Source organism: Dreissena polymorpha, chromosome 10 (assembly GCF_020536995.1).
Source record: "Dreissena polymorpha isolate Duluth1 chromosome 10, UMN_Dpol_1.0, whole genome shotgun sequence".
Taxonomy (NCBI): Eukaryota; Metazoa; Mollusca; class Bivalvia; order Myida; family Dreissenidae; genus Dreissena; species Dreissena polymorpha.
Genome location: NC_068364.1, coordinates 64765868 through 64783911, shown reverse-complemented (window position 1 = coordinate 64783911; position 18044 = coordinate 64765868). Strand labels below are relative to the sequence as shown.

Here is an 18044-nt window from a genome sequence, read left to right as displayed (position 1 = left end):
AATACTAATTTGATCACGAGTATGTACGTTAATTTGAAATGAATATCAAATGTTTATCACTCAGTTTCTTAACAACAATTTAATAAGTGTCTCTCGTATTTCAATTACATGTACACTCAACTGTCTATTTCGGTATTTCAATCGCAATTGCGCGTTTAACCTTTAATACTTAAATGTTCTCTATTCAACATCACTGGCTGTTTCTAATGGATAGAGTTTCACTATTGGTCTATTTGTTATTCCACGTTTCGTCTTTATCTTCGCGGCACGGACTGAACCATCATTTCCGGTCATCAGCTCCAGGACTACAGCAAGTTTCCAACGGATACGTGGTCCCTCATCGTATATCTGCACGACATCTCCGACCCGAATGCGTTTCTCGTTAGAGCCCGTTGTTGTGTGGAACTCTCTTAAGGCAGTTAAGTACTCCGACTTCCAACGTCTCCAGAACTGTTCGATGATGTCTGACTGCTGCTTCGCCCGATTGGTTAGTGTCGTCTGGTCACTTTGAATTTGCGTCATTTCATCGTCGGGTAAATGTGTGTGATGCGGAAGTGACGTCATCTTGCGGCCATAAAGAAGATGTGACGGCGTTAACGGCTCCAAGTCGTCGATGCTTGATGATACGTGCGTTAGCGGTCTATCGTTGATAACAGCTTCAATCTCAGTCACTATCGTCTGCAACGTTTCCATGAAAACGTATCGTCTTCCGAGGATCTTCTTTAGAGACGTCTTAGTGAGTCCTATGAGACGTTCCCAAAAACCACCGTACCATGGTGCACGTTTGGGAATAAATCGCCACTCTGTTCCCTTTCTGCTGAGCTCCTCTTGTACGACTTGGGAGTTGAATAGCTTCTTAAGGTGATTAGCAGCAGCATTATAAGTCGTAGCATTGTCTGATATCATCACCATGGGCAACGACTTCCGGCTGGCAAATCTCCGAAACGCTTGAAGGAACGAGTCGGTTGATAGGTCTTGTACAACTTCCAAATGGACGGCTCTTGTTGATGCGCATGTAAAAAGGCAGATGTAGCATTTCGTTTCACTTCCGGTATCGTTCTTTACAAATAATGCGCCAGTGAAATCTACACCTGTGACGCTGAAGGGTAGGGCTTCGCTTACTCTGACTTTGGGGAGGGGAGGTGGGTCTGGTGCTGCATAGGGTCTTCCGGTTACTCTGGTACACTGTATACATGTCCTTAGTAACGATCTTACACACTGGCGGATGGATGGTATCCAGTACTTCTGTCTGATCTGTGTAATGGTGCTGTTAACTCCGGAATGAAGTTGGTTCTTGTGGACATCGAACACAATCAATTTGGTCAGTACATGTTTCTTTGGTAAGAGGTAGGGAAATTTGACATCATACTCCAAGGGGGCGTTATGAATTCTACCACCACAACGAAGTAATCCTTGCTGGTCCAGGTACAATATAAGTTGCTTAACAAGCGGTAAACGGGTACTGTTTGATTGTCGATTTTCTACTTCATCTTGAAAGTTGGTTGTTTGACACGATCTCAGCCATTTAACTTCTGCCTCTTTTAGTTCTGTTGCTGACAAGCTGTTGGTTAGTCTTTCATCTCTTGGTCTTCTGCAGTTGCGGATGAATCTGTGTACATAAGCGGTGACGCGAAGTAATTTCAGGTAAGTACTGTACTTCTCTATGTTGATGGCTCTATGAACGCCCGTGATCTCCGTGCAATTTAACGTTACCACATTTGTCGCCTGCTGAGAACTCGTGTCTTCACTTTCGGATGTCTTCTGCAGAATTGACTGGTCGTATTTCCAAGTAGGCCATTCTTCTGAGTGAGGTAACCATGTCGGACCGGCGTTCCATAACTGGTTGTCAAGGTAGGTATCTGCTGATACACCACGTGTCAGTAAATCTGCTGGGTTTTCATGGGTGGGGCAATACGTCCATGGTGATTGATCTGTTAGCTGGTGGATTTCGTCTACTCGGTTTTGGACAAAGCGTTTCAATGATTTGGATGTAGTTAGCCAGTGGAGTACAATTTGGCTGTCTGACCAAAATGTCACTTTCTGTGGGGGTATGGACTTTTGTAGGTGGGATGAAAGTCTTGCTCCAATCAATGCTGCCATCAGTTCAAGTTGGGGTAGGGTTAATGCCTTTAGTGGCGCTACTCTGTTCTTTGCCATTACCAGTCTAGATTGTGATTGGTCGCAAATGTAGGCTGCTGCTCCGTAGGATTTGACGCTTGCATCTACAAATATATGAAGACTGGTTTCACTGTTCACTGCGGGTAAGAATTGTCGGGAAAAGTTCACATCTGTAGCTCTGTTGAGGGATTTAGCTAGCTGGTTCCAGGTCTCGCATATATGATCGGGTAAAGCGGTATCCCAGTCATATTTGGCTTTCCATAGTTCTTGAAGTAAGATCTTTGCACTGACGGACACGGGGCTAAGTAGACCAAGGGGGCCATAGATCTGGGATGAGTATTTTAGAATGGTTCTCTTCGTAACGACATCTAGGATTGGGATGTTTCTTTCAGCAAATGATATTTCATCCTTGACCGGGTTCCATCTCATTCCAAGTATCTTAACAACTTCTTCCGTATCTAGCACATTCTCTTTTTTTGCACGGGATCTAAGTGTTTCACTGTTGGAGGTCCATGAACGGAGGTTCATACATGCGCTGGACATCAAACGTCGGGACTCTGTGAAGTAGGTTAGTAGATCTGACTCTTTCTCGAAGCTTGAAAGTATATTGTCCACGTATATATCTTTCTCGATGACCTTGGCTGCGGACACGTGCTCGTTTATTTCAAGATGTTTCAAAATGGTCGCACTAAGCATGAATGGCGAGCAGGTGGCACCAAATAACACGGACTTTAAACGTAAGTTTGTAATGGGCTGTTGGGGTTAGAAGTATCGCTTGTCCATAGAAATCTGGTAGCGTCTCGGTCTCCTTCATTTAATCCGACATGAAGGAAGGCTTTCTCAATGTCTGTTGTGATGGCGTAACCATGGAGACGGAATTTCACTAGTATGGTGGTAAGGTCATTCAACATGGGTGGGGTCGACTCTAAACAATCATTCAAGCATGGGAACTGGGTAGATGTGCGGCAGCTGCAATCATATACTATCCGAATGGGCGTGGTCGCTGAATCCTTTTTCACTGGGTGGTGGGGAATGTAGTGGAGTTGTCCTGTGGGTGGGGTATCGTTATCAATTCTCTCAATAAAACCACGTCGTTCCTGTTCAGCAATGATTTCGTCATATTTCTGGAGTAGATGGGGCTCTCTACGTAGTCTTCTCAGAGTACTCTCGGTTCTTGCTTTCACTATGTCGTAGTTACTAGGGAGGGGCGAGTGGTCTAGTTTCCAAGGTAATTTGGCAGTGTACCGTCCGTTCTCGTATTCTATGGATGAAGTCTGGTAATCCTTGAAATAGCGTGTCTTGTCTATATTCTCGTCGCTCTGAGTAACTCCCATACTCTCCAGATTCCAAAAACGTTCTAATACGTCCGTTGTCATAGGCGACGCCATTACATTGAACACGTGATCTGTAGCTCGGTTGTTTTGTGCTTGGAAAGGTCCCGATAACAGGTAGCCGATCTTTGATCTCACAGCGGTGGGTCCATTTCCACGTACTATGTGATCTTCAACGATATCCCAGTAAAAGTCTGCACCTATCAGCATCGAAATTGTAAATATGGAGTTTCCTGTAACTGGATGGGCGAGTTTAAGACCTTGTAGATACGGTAAATCGGACACTGATTGTTGGTATCTCTGGTTGAGGGGCGTTGAAATGGTAGGTACTATTAATACTCGTATCGGGATCTTCTGGCCTCTATCTGTAACAACGTTCACTATAGCCACATCTGTTTGCTGTGCTTTGTTGCTAGTGCTCCCGAACGACGATAAGTATATAGTTTCTGTGCCTTGTATAGGGAGTTCAAGTTCCTGTGCCAATTGTTCCGTAATGAACGACTTCTGGGCACCCTGATCGAATAAGATGTTTGCTTCAGTCTGTACTTTCACAGACGATACGGTTGCTATGGCAGTTTTTAACAATACATCCTTGTCTGGAAGGCTCGTGCATGAATGAAGTACGGCTGTTTCCGGCGATGCAGTCTCGGCGTTTTTCGTCTGGTTGTCCTTTTCTCCTGATTTGCAAATTGCCGTATGGTGTTTTCGCTGGCAGAATTGGCATCGTCTCCTTGAACCGCATTTAGCTACTTGGTGAGTGCCTAAACAGTTAAAACACAAGTGTTTCTCTTTTACTATTTTCAGACGGGATTCTGCATCTGGGTGGGTTTTACATTCATGGGATTTGTGGTCACTATCACAAAAGGCGCACTTTATCTCGGGTCTGTGTGATGAACTTCCGGTTGAGGGTCTTGGGTAATTGGGGGTGGCGGGATTTGTGGGCGTGGGGGGTTTCCTATATTTCGCTCCTGTATGAAATGACGCTGTTGCGCTGAACTCCTCTACTTCCGGTTCGCTACGGATGTTACCTGTTTCTAGGATTCCAATCTCCCTATTGATTGCACGACGCAGATCTTCTAGTAACCCACTGTTATCTCCCTTTTCACGAGCTAACTGCTTCTTAATTTCAACTGGCATCTTATCTATAACAACTGGGACTAGCAAACTACCGTAAGTGTCTTGACTCTGACCCATAGCTTCTAAACTCCGAATGTAGGTCTCCATTTTATCATGAAAAGTTCTCAAACTGGACACTTTACTGGACGGGGCGGGTAGTTGTAATAGAGCCTGCATGGAAGCGTGTATGATTTTATGTTGTTGGCCATACCTTTCCTTCAGTAGATCTATAGCACGTGCATAATTTGCGTTAGTCATGGCAAAACCTTCAATAACTCGTGCGGCATTTCCTTCAAGTTGGGATTTGAGATACGTGAATTTCTGGACATCGGTCAGATTAGCGTTCATGTGAATGGTAGACTCATATGAATCCCAAAAGGATTGCCATCGCAATATATCTCCACTAAAACTTGGTAATGCAATTTTAGGTAGCCTGTAAAATTGCGTCGAATTGCTACTGACTGAATTATTAGAATTGTAACTTACAGTTCTGTTGGGAAAGAAAGAAGAAGCGTCCGGGTTCAAACCATTGTTGTTGCTCTGCTGATTACATGAATTTCTCTGGTCATCTCGTGGTAGGTCGGTAGTATGCGGGGCTGCTCTCTTTTCCTGTTGATCTCGGAAAGCTCGTAAGCGACACAGCTGGATATCCAGTTCCGCTGAATACGTGTCTGTTTGAAAAATTTCTTCCTCTAATCTATCTATCTCCGTCTGTGAAAGTATTTTCTCATTCAGTGTCTCTAGAATCGTGACTTTCGCTTCGATAGCTTTGAGAATAGCGTGAAAATCGGTCAATGAATCGTTCTCCTTAGATTGTTCGATTTTCTCCAAATATTTCTCAATGAAACGGCGGTGACCCTCTCTCTGTATCTGTATTTTCTGTAGATTCATTTTTTTGTAACGGCACCAATATCGCGATCGTGTGGGATAATAGAGGTACAAAGCGTTGTGCGTTCAGGTTCTTCCTTTTACTTCAGATTCAAATATAAACAATGACGTATATAAACAACAACAAAAATGGCGTGATGTCAGGGACGTAATACACTTAAGCGCGGCGCGGCAAATAACGTTACGTTACATTCACAACAGTGGGTATGGAAAGGCCTTGTCCATATACACATGCATACCAAATATGAAGGTTATATCTTAAGGGACATAGAAGTTATGAGCATTTTTCGAAACCTAAACGCAGATTTCAAAATCTAAACGCGGACCCTAAGTTCAAGGTTAAGGTCACAGGGGTAAAAATGTGTGTGCGTATAGAAAGGCCTTGTCCATATACACATGCATACCAAATATGAAGGTTATATCTCAAGGGACATAGAAGTTATGAGCATTTTTTGAAACCTAAACGCAAAGTGTGACGGAAAGAAGGACAGACAGACGGACAGTCGGATCACTATATGCCCCCTTTTCTTCGAAAGGGGGAAAAAAACTATGGTTTAAAGAGTTATGGTTCATGTTCACTGCCCTTCTCCTCCTTGCCATCTGTTTATATTTGTAGCTTCAAGTAAATCCCTTCAGTAGATTTAGAGTTTTGATCCGGACAAAAATTTACTTTGTAATTAAAAAAGGGAGATAATTAAACAAGAGGGCCATGATGGCCCTGAATCGCTCACCTGACTAACCTTGCTTCACGAACTTAAATTTTATTAGACCCATATACAATCCCAAGCCAAATTTCATTAATTAATACATTCTGACAAAATTTCATTAAGACGTGATGAAAACTGTGACCTCTTTCATCTACACAAGGCTTTACTAGAATTTGCCCGGTGACCTAATTTTTGACCCCAGATGACCCATATACGATCCAAAATCAGATATTATCAAGATAAACATTCTGACCATATTTCATTAAGATCATATGAAAACTATGACCTCTATTGTCTTCACAAAGTTTTTCTATGATTTGACCTAGTTTTTGACCCCAGATGACCCTAATACAATCCCAACCCAGATTTCATCAAGATTAATATTCTGGCCAAATTTCATAAAGATTTAATGAAAACTGTGACCTCTACTGTCTACAAAAGTTTGTTTTTTTAATCTGACCTAGTTTTTGACCCTAGATGACCCAAAGTCAATCCCAATCCAGATTTTAACAAGACAAACATTCTGACTATATTTCAATAAAATCTGATGAAAACTGTGACCTCTATAGTCTACACAAGGTTTTTCTATTATTTGACCTAGGGCCTAGTTGCTGACCCCAGATGACCCAAATACAATCCAAACAGGGCTCCTCTTGCCCAAAAATTTCTGTGGCCAACATTTTAGCCAAATGGAATTTTGTGTAGCCAAATTTTAGAAACTGTAGCCAAAGTTTTAGCAAAGCATTTGCAGGGGTCAAAGTTGGATATTTTGAAAATCCTGAACTTAAAGCTGGGGGCCAGGGGGCCGCAGGGCCCTCGGTGGGTCCAGGGACAAGGGGGCCAGAGGCCCCCAGAAGCTCCTGGATTCGACACATTTAAAGGGTGCCTGTACCTGTTCTGGTGATTCTATTTTCTTAAAAAAAACAACATACACATATATTTAAAAATCTTCATGTATTTGATAAAGAACACAAAGTTAGTCAAAAGGCAATTCATTCACATGCACCCTCTGTCTGGCATGGACTCGACTGCAGGTGTTGCTTTTGAAGAACCAGATAAAACCTGTAACAGTGGTTACAAATTATATTTTTCACACATACTTTAAAAAAGTCAATAATACATGTTTAATTAATGCAGAATCAAATGTCACCATTTATATTCACAGAATCATGCTGCCAGAAGCCTCCACATACACCTAAGAAAATTGGGTATGGTGGCTTCTGCTAAACAGTTAAAATTGAAAATTTCAGCATGGGTTCCCCTAGTTTTTATCCCAATCGTTGTTTGAATGCTAAATAATTGTATCCTGGTGTGACCCAAATTTGACGATGTAACGGTTACATGAAGCAATATTTAGCAAATAATTTAAGAAATAATGAATGTTTGATAGCACAAAATAATAATTTTAAACTCGGCTGTATTACTTTGAAATGATTCCAAGACAATAATCATCCATTTAATCGATAAAAATAGAACATCGTCGAATTAAGGTGTCGGCGAATTTGGATTACGGTAGGTTGCCCATATTTGTTTTACAAAAAGTAAAAAAAAAAACATTTCTTGCTGCTGGGCTCATATGTTGGGGACAATAAAACATTTTATTTAACTAAAAAAGACCTGTCCCAGTCAGCAAAAATGGCGTATTTGATCGTATTTTCAATTACTGTTAAATTCTTTTCCTGATTTATGCTTTATTCAAAGGTCAAAATGTTTTAAAAGCTCACAATCAATGAATCATACGTTATTAATAAAAAAATTGGCAAATTTGCTAGATCTATCTTGCCGATTTTTTATGCAAAACAACCTAAACAGTAAACTTTAGCAACAGAAAATACGACCAAATTCGGGGTGTTAGTTTAAAAAAATAAAAACCCTACCTGGTTGGTCTTGATGGTTCTTATATTCGTTATGTGATAAGGGCCCTCTGCGTGGAGACGCAATGCCTTCTTCCCACAAGACTGATAATTCAGGGTTTTCTTAAAAACTTCTCAAACCGCTTTTCCACAAAGCTTCCACTTTTCTCAACCAGTTCACTACCCGCCCGTAGACTACAGCGGGGAATGGCCACCCATTATAAACTGTACGCTGAAGTTTCTTTAGCTACCAACAGGCAAGTATCTCGTTGCCATTTTTCTCAACTTAAGTCTAAACACAGCTTCCCATTCGGCATCAAATATATGCAAAAAGTACTCAAATTGATTTAAGGTAGTGCACCTCTAATGGGCACATATCCAAATATAATCTAATTAATTATTTTCTTAATCAGCATCATTTCACTGAACTACATGCAAATTTGTAGGTAGGCTTTCCATGCTTTTTAAAAAAATATACCGATTTTTTCAAAACCACCCCCACGCTCGGCTTTTGTCCAGTTTATTTTCACCCCTGGGGAATATAAAAGTTCCATAATTCATTCAAATTTCCAAATATGGGCATGCAGTTGGTGTGTACAGATGCTGTAAAGGTGTTTAAAGTTTAAACAAGATGAAATAAGTATTCTTTTACAGACATTTATTTTTTACAAATTTTTATCTATGGAAGAGCACCATGAAATGTAAGTGATTTCAGCCAAGTAAAAATTGGGTCGGTTAAAAACAAAGTGTCATAAAATTCAAAATAGTATCATTTAAGTCATATTTTAAACTTAGTTTTTATAGAAACACTATATACAGCAAAAATACCAAGAACTAGACAGATTTACCGTTTACTTTTTGAAATAAAAATAAAAATGCAACATGCATGGTTCGTATTTTCAACAGTAAATCACCCAATTTCGCCATAACGTTGTTTTAATTTTAATAATTGAAAAATGTGCATAAAAATTGCAACATATTTAACAATAAATATAGCTTATATGCCATATTAAATCAAATTACGTAAGAAAATAAATAAAACGCGTCGCAAAAAAGTATACGTCGTCGGCAGGATTCGAACCTGCGCGGGAATATCCCAAAAGATTTCTAGTATATCGCCTTAACCACTATGCTACGGCACCTAATAGTAGGCTCTTCAACCTTCGAAGAAATCGCGGGAAATCATTAGAGGTGCACTACCTTAAATCGGCAGCAATCTTTAATCTTTAATCAGATGTAATTCTTTATTTAATCCTCTACGATGTACGATTTGTTTACGATTTGTTTTCACATCAGTAATTTGTCTCGATGACCGGTGTTAATGCCGACTGCGTATGAATTTTTCAGGTCAATAACACGGTGATGTATTGATGCACAGTCCACAGCTGAAAGCGGTTAATATCTGGGACGGCATGTCAGGAAAAAAATCAATACCGATAATTCGCATTGTTCATTAATTAAGCAACGATTAATAACACTTATCCTTTATGGATTTTCATGAAAGAAAAACCATAATAAAGAAAATTTTATTCTGTTTAATCTGATATATAAACAAGTTTGGAAAGAATTGGATGAAAAATTTGGACTTTATTGCATAAACACCATTTTCTCAATTCAAGGGGAGGTAATTCTGTACTTCATGGACCAATAATGCTCATTTTTTGTAGGGTTCGTGTCCTCATTGATATAAAGACACTGTGCACATTTGGAAAGGATCGGATAAAAAATGTGGAAGATTTTTGAAAGTTTTCACTAAATAGGCAAAAATGAATAAACATGCAAAGTTCAACGAGCTACTGCGGCCATGTTTTTTGACGAATCAAATTTCTTTGAACAACTTTTTCAGGGGAGCCTTCAAAGGTCATCCCTGTGAAATTTTTTGAAAATCTGATGAGCGGTTTCTGACAAGAAGATTTTTTAAGGTTTTGACCATATATGGTCATGGCGGCCATCTTGGTTATGTGATCAAATTTTTTTTAACAATTCTTTTGTCCCATGACCTAGGGATGCTCCACATGAAATTTAGTTGAAATTGGCTCAATGGTTTAGTAGAAGAAGATGTTTACAAATTGTTTACAGACAGACAGACGGACGGACGGACGCCGGACACTGAGTGATCACAATAGCTCACCCTGAGCTATCGCTCCGGTGAGCTAAAAACTAAGATAGATAGTGTTATGGTTCTTAGTCACTGCACTTCTCCTACTTGCCATCTGTTTATATTTTATGTTTCAAGTAAATCCCTTCAGTAGATTTAGAGTTATGCTCCGGACAAAAATTTACCTTGAAATTAAATAAAGGGAGATAATTCAAAAACTAAGGTAGATAAGAGTTATGGTTCTTAGTCACTGCACTTCTACTTGCCATCTGTTTATATTTTAAGTTTCAAGTAAATCCCTTCAGTAAATTTAGAGTTATGCACCGGACAAAAAATTACCTTGAAATTTAATAAAGGGAGATAATTCAAAAACTAAGGTAGATAGAGTTATGGTTCTTAGTCACTGCACTTCTCCTACTTGCCATCTGTTTATATTTAAAGTTTCAAGTATATCCCTTCAGTAGATTTAAAGTTATGCTCTGGACAAACATTAACTTCAAAATTTAAAAAAAGGGGAGATAATTCAAAAACTAAGGTAGATAAGAGTTATGGTTCTTGGTCACTGCACTTCTCCCAGTTGCCATCTGTTTATATTTCAAGTTTCAAGTAAATCCATTGAAGTTATTGGATTTGGAGTTATGCTCCGGACAAAGTTTCGGACGGACGGACAGACGGACAGACAGGATCAATTACTATATCCCCTCCAAAAAAAAAATCGGCGGGGATAATGAAACAAGGTCTGTTAGTAAAACATGCATGCCCCCCATATGAGCTGTCAGTTGTAGTGGAAGCCATTGTGTAAATACGTTTTTGTCACTGTGACCTTGACCTTTGATCTTGTGACCTGAAAATCAATAGGGGTCAATACGTTTCATGATCCTAGTCGTAAGCGTTCTTGAGTTATCATCCGGAAACCATTTAACTGGTTCGAGTCACTGTAACCTTGTTCTTTGACCTAGTGATCTGAAAATCAATAGGTGTCATCTGCGAGTCATGATCAATGTACCTATAAAGTTTCATAATCCTAGGCGTAAGCGTTCTTGAGTTATCATCCGGAAACCATTTTTCTATGTCGAGACACCGTGACCTTGAGCTTTGACCTAGTGACCTAAAAATCAATAGGGGTCATCTGCAAGTCATCATCAATGTACCTATGAAGTTTCATGATCCTAGGCGTAAGCGTTCTTGAGTTATCCGGAAACCATTTTACTGGTTCTAGTCACTGTGACCTTGACCTTTGACCTAGTGACCTGAAAATCAATAGGGGTCATCTGCGAGTCATGATCAATGTACCTATGAAGTTTCATGATCCTAGGCGTAAGCGTTCTTGAGTTATCATCCGGAAACCATTCGGTGGACGGACCGACCGCCATGTGCAAAACAATATACCCCCTCTTCTTCGAAGGGGGGGGAGGGGGCATAAAAAACAAACTCGTTTACACTACGAATGGACCTATTGCATGAATATATATGGGGTTATGTTTGTGAATTTGAGCTGGCGCAAAAAGTGTACAAATTCAAAAACAAACCTGAACACATGATAATGTGCACTGACAAGTCATTATTATTAAGAACATGAGATGTGTTTGTAAGAAACACAATGCCGTCTACTGCGCTGCTTTATTTTTTTTATTATATCCCTTTAAAAAATATTACTTCCCTTGTGAAAATGATCTGTACCTGCCAAATGATTAATAGAAATTATCTCCCTTTAAAGCTTGTTACTTCCCTTGGACTTGATTTTTTTACCTTTGACCTTGAAGGATTCACCACAGAAAATGTGCAGCTCCATGAGATACACATGCATGCCAAATATCAAAATGCTATCTTCAATATTGCAAAAGTTTTAAGATTTCGGACGGACAGACAGGCATACGGACAGACGGACTGTTCAACTGTTATATGCCACCCTACCGGGAGCATAAAAACATAATTTGACATGGTTTTAATGCGTATATTTAGTCAATAAACACAGTGTTTTATTGTTAATTATAGTGTTTTTCACATTCATAACAGTGTAAAACATGCGGACATACCGCTCCAGCAAGACACATTCAAGTTGACATGAATCATTTCGACTGAGGACTTCCATTGGATCGTTACATTATTGTTATTTGTATCGCTCGTTATTTGGCAGCCAGTTTCAAACATCACGAGATAAACATTTTTCTTACATTTCTTCACACTGAAAACCATCATTTCATTGTCCCTACCGGTTTCACCGGAGGGGACTTATGGCTTTCGCTCTGTGTGTCCGTCTGTCCGTCAGTCTGTCACACTTTTCTGGATCCTGCGATAACTTTTAAAGTTCTTCATATTTTTTCATGAATCTTCATGGACAGCTGGCAATATGGAGATTATGCATGTCATTTCATTTTGTTCCTACGTCAAGAATTCGGGTTGCTATGGCAACAAATAGACTAGAAATACTGCTGAAAATGGTGGATCCTGCACACTTTTCTGGATCCTGCGATAACTTTAAAAGTTCTTAATATTTTTTCATGAAACTTGCAACATGGATAGATGGCAATATGGACATTATGCATGTCATTTCATTTTGTTCCTCATCAAAAATTGTGGTCGCTATGGAAACAAAAAATAATAATTCTGAAAATGGTTGAATTTCTGACAATGGTGGAGCCGGTAGGGGACCATATTGCTTGACAATAGCCTTGTTTTAAGTGTATTTCCTTTGTCAAGGCAAGACTATTCACTGAGTTTGTAATTTCTATATGGCACAGACAACACACGACAGAATAAGATTGAATGTACATTTAATGAACATTTCTGCATCTCTACAAAGACGAATGTGTGAAAAGAACTGTATATGAGCAATTCACAAACTGAAATGATTTTAAATCCATTTCAGTAACACATTAACGGAGTTGAGTTTAAACTGTTGCATCTTCCTAAAATTGCTCTATGAGATACATAAGTTCAGACCTCAACAAAGCATGAAAGACAGAAAAATAGTAATTTCTGTTTAATTTATACATTCAGTCTTGTTTTTCACATGTATGTACATTTTAGTTGTAAAATAACAATGAAATAAATGCAATATCAATTTACATTGTCTTACGACACCTTTCAATAAACTGTTATGCAGAAAGCAAAGCACACATGTTTTCCCAACAGAATTAATATACCAGTACATGGTATCTACAAATAACAATTCTCTTAAAGAATTATGACAGTAGGCATTGAATCATTCATAAAGCTATAAATGGCAAAAATAAAAATCGAAAGGCATTAGTGAAACAAACACATTTTCATACAATTCATCAATGCGGGAATAAACATATATGTGTTATTACACGTTCAATAACAATTAAAAATATGATTATTGCTCAAGGTTTAACAACCAAAGAATATTCTATCAGAAATGTGTGTTGTAAAATGAAATATCAATTTCATTACCAAATATTGTTGAAAAATCACATCCACATTATGAAAAACCGGTGCTGTATAATATAATGACCAATTGTGAAAGTTTTTTTTGTTAAAAGATTAAACAATCAACAGATGCTGATAGATAATCAAAAGAAAACTCAATAACCAAAATGTGCTTTATGATCAACCTAACTAAAAATCTCTATTTCCTAAGAAATATCAGCCATTCATTTATTTCACACTTTTCACTTGACATAAATTTGGCCGTTTTTATCTTTATAATAGGTTTTGGTCTACAATACATGTACAATACCGGCAGTCAAGAGTTTATGCACCAATCATCTTTTCAATACACTGACCACTTTTTGTGCTACAGTAACCAAATAGAAATACCTGTAGCAGAAAATAATTTTGTGAAGATAGCAACCAATATATTTGTTATATTCACGAAACTCTAGTTTGTGTGCATATTCAACTTAAATTATTGTTCCTTGCTCACATGGACAAACTGCATGCTATAATAAAAACTTAAAACTATTTGAGCGTTGAAAATGTATATGCATGAAAATTGTGTGTTAAATTGATTTTGAACAAAAAATGCACCACAGAAATCAGGCATTATTATACAGACTCAAAATAACCTCTTAAAATAAGCTTTGTTAAACCTTTCCAACTCATAAGCAAAGTAAAAAAAAAAAAATGGCGTTGTGCAAACAGCATAAAACCATAACAGCCAATGACAAACTCGCTCATCAGTATCTTGGGATCAGAAATGAAGCCTTTAAAATTTGAATCTAGAAAGAACGGTGTTCATTTAAATTAAACTTTCTGAGGGACAACAAACGAGTCATAATACGTATCTCAGTGGTAAAGGGTTAAAACAAGAGCACCGCCTTGCAGATGCAGACTGCTCATCTATTTTTCTTTTTAAAGGTGAAGGGAACTATCTCAATACTTCAATCAAACAAGAGGGCCAAGATGGCCCTAGTTGGCTCACCTGAGAGGAGTTCTCATTCAATATTTACCAAATGTCAAACTTGACCTAGATATTGTCCAGACAAACATCCTGGTCAAGTTTCATCATTATTTCATCTGCGAGTCATGATCAATGTACCTATGAAGTTTCATGATCCTAGGCGTAAGCATTCTTGAGTTATAATCCCGAAACCATTCTTCTAAGTTGAGTCACCGTGACCTTGACAGCCATTGTGTGAATACGTTTTTTGGCACTGTGACCTTGACCTTTGACCTAGTGACCTGATAATTAATAGGGGTCATCTGCCAGTCATAATCAATATACCAATGAAGTTTTATGAACCTAGGCATAAGCGTTCTTGAGTTATGATCCATAAACCATTTTACTAAATCAGATCACCATGACCTTGACCTTTGACCTAGTGACCTGAAAATCTATAGGGGTCATCTTCGAGTCATGATCAATGTACCTATGAAGTTTCATGATCCTAGACATAAGCATTCTTGAGTTATCATCTGGAAACCATTTTACTATTTCCGGTGACCATGACCGTGACCTTTGATCTGAAAATCAATAGGGGTCATCTACAAGTCATGATCAATGTACCTATGAAGTTTCATGATCCTAGGCCTAAACATTCTTGAGTTATCATCCGGAAACCATTTAACTATTTCGGGTCATCGTGACCTTGACCTTTGACCTAGTGACCTGAAAATCAATAGGGATCATCTACAAGTTATGATCAATGTACCTATGAAGTTTCATGATCCAAGGCCTAAGCGTTCTTGAGTTATCATCCGGAAACCATTTTACTTTTTCGAGTTGTGACCTTGACCTTTGACCTAGTGACCTGAAAATCAATAGGGGTTATCTGCGAGTCATGATCAATGTATCTATGAAGTTTCATGATCCTAGGCATAAGCGTTCTTGAGTTATCATCCGGAAACCATTTTTCTGCTTTGGGTCACCGTGATCTTGACCTTTGACCTAGTGAGCTGTAAATCAATAGGGGTCATCAGCGAGTCATGATCAATGTATCTATGAAGTTTCATGATCCTAGGCATAAGTGTTCTTGAGTTATCATCCGGAAACCGTTTTACTATTTCCGGCCATGGTGACCTTGACCTTTGACCCTATTGACCTGAAAATCAATAGGGGTCATCTGCGAGTCATGCTCAATGTACCTATGAAGTTTCATGATCCTTGGCATAAGCGCTCTTGAGTTATCATCCGGAAACCATCTGGTGGACGGACGGACCAACATGAGCAAAACAATATACCCCCTCTTCTTCGAAAGGGGGGGGGGGCATAATGAGAAAACTGCCCCCCTCCTAGCAGCCATGTTATTCAACTGACCGGAACCATTTTTGAACTCAACTCTCGTATCAAGGAAACAAATGTTCTCATCAAATTTCATGAAAATTGGGCCAAAAATGTGACTTCTACTGTGTTCACATATTTTCACTATATACATATGGAGAAAAATGCCCCGCCAAATGGCGGCCATGTTTTTTCACCGATCCTGACCATTTTCAAACTCATCCGAGATATCAATAAAACCAATGTTTTGATCAACTTTCATGATGATTGGGCAAAAATTGTGACTTCTAGAGTGTTTACAAGGTTTCTCTATAGCCAAATTGGGAAAACTACCACTATATACAAATAGAGAAAAATGCCCCGCCCACTGGCGGCCATGTTTTTTCACCAATCTCGACCATTTTCCAACTCTTCCGAGACATCAATTTAACCAATGTTTTGACCAACTTTCATGATGATTGGGCAAAAATTGTGACTTCTAGAGTGTTTCTAAAGCCAAATAAGGAAAACTGCCCACTCACTGGCGGCCATGTTTTTCAACGGTTCGGAACCACTTATGAACTCAACCAAGATATCATTAAGACAAACATTTTGACAAAGTTACATGAAGATTGGACATGAAATGTGACTTCTACAGTGTTAACAAGGTTTTTCTGCTTTCTTCAATATAGCAAAAGTTATTGCAAAATGTTAAAGTTGGCGCAAACAGACAGACAGACCAACCAACCAACCAACAGACAGGGCAAAAACAATATGTCCCCCACTACTTTATGGGGGGGGGGGCAATTGGGGGGGAGCATGGGGGATGGTTTGGGTGGAGTCTATTGTAGTATGTCATGTAAGAGTTGTTTTGTCAAAGTATCAATCAAATCTGATCATAAATAACGAAGTCATGGCAATTTTAGCAAAATTTAAATATTTGACCTTGAGAGTCAAGGTCATTCAAAGGTCATGGTAAAATTCAACTTGCCAGGTACAGTACCCTCATGATAGTATGAAAGTATTTGAAGTTTAAAAGCAATAGCCTTGATACTTTAGAAGTAAAGTGGATGTAAACACAAAATTTAACCCTATATTTAAAGTTACTAAGTCAAAAAAGGGCCATAATTCCGTCAAAATGACACCCAGATTTATGTTCCATACAGTCCCCTTATGATAGTTTGTGAGTGTTCCAAGTCTGAAAGCAATACATTGTAGCTATGATACTTTAGGAGTAAAGCGGCCCAAAACACAAAACTTAACGAAATTTTCAATTTTTTAAGTATAAAGGGGCCATAATTCTGTCAAAATGCCAGTCAGAGTTACATAATACTTTGATACTTTAGGAATAAAGTGGACCTAAACCCAAAACTCAACCAAATTTTCAATTTTCTAAGTATAAAAAGGGCACATAATTCTGTCAAAATGCATGCCAGAGTTATCTAACTTTGTCTGCCCATTCCCCCCATGATATTAAGTAATTGTACCAAGTTTGAATGCAATAGCTTTGATGCTTTATGAGACAAGTGGACCTAAACACAAAACTTAACCAAATTTTCAATTTTTTAAGTATAAAAAGGGCACATAATTCTGTCAAAATGCATGCCAGAGTTAGTATCTAACTTTGCCTGCCCAGTCCCCTCATGATAGTAAGTAAGTGTTCCAAGTTTGAATGCAATAGCTTTGAAACTTTATGAGAAAAGTGGACCTAAACACAAAACTTAACCGGACGCCGACCCCAATGCTGACGCCGACGCCAAGGTGATGACAATAGCTCATTTTTTTTCCCCAAAAAATAGATGAGCTAAAAAAGAACAAGGAAACAATAAGCATCACATTAATAGCATTATGTTCTTCATTTCTTCATTTCATTTAAGTTGTTAACAATAAACAATTTCATTTGTTGCCTGGGAAATTAATACAATGTAAATTCAAAAAAGAAACAACGCTCCACAAAGGTAATGAATAATTTAATTTAAAAAAATGTGGATCTCAAATTCAAGTCTTTTTCAAGGGTGGTTTTACACTTCGTAAAAGAAAACTTGAAATCACTATTTAAAAAAAAACACAAAAGATGTGTTTGTCAGAAACACAATGCCCCTTTCTGCGCAGCTTTGTAGCCATATATTTGATCTTTGACCTTGAAGGATGACCTTGACCTTTCACCACTCAAAATGTGCAGCTCCATGAGATGCACATGCATGCCAAATACGAAGTTGCTATCTTCAATATTGCAAAAGTTATGACCAGTGATAATGTTTTCGGACG

At 38.6% G+C, this 18044-nt stretch overlaps 2 protein-coding genes across 2 annotated transcripts; both read right to left on the bottom strand.

Moving 5' to 3' along the window:
* Positions 1-180: 180 nt before the first annotated feature.
* Positions 181-2814, bottom strand: LOC127849178 (uncharacterized). Its single transcript, XM_052381898.1, has one exon. It carries the CDS (start codon positions 2812-2814, stop codon positions 181-183), a length of 2634 nt encoding a protein of 877 aa, XP_052237858.1.
* Positions 2815-2849: 35 nt separating this feature from the next.
* LOC127849177 (uncharacterized) lies at positions 2850-4673 on the bottom strand. Its single transcript, XM_052381897.1, has one exon. It carries the CDS (start codon positions 4671-4673, stop codon positions 2850-2852), a length of 1824 nt encoding a protein of 607 aa, XP_052237857.1.
* Between the last annotated feature and the right edge of the window lie 13371 nt (positions 4674-18044).

Coding starts and splice junctions, on each gene's coding strand:
- LOC127849178 (XM_052381898.1), bottom strand. CDS start 2,814: ATGCTTAGTGCGACCATTTTGAAACATCTTGAAATAAACGAGCACGTG.
- LOC127849177 (XM_052381897.1), bottom strand. CDS start 4,673: ATGGAGACCTACATTCGGAGTTTAGAAGCTATGGGTCAGAGTCAAGAC.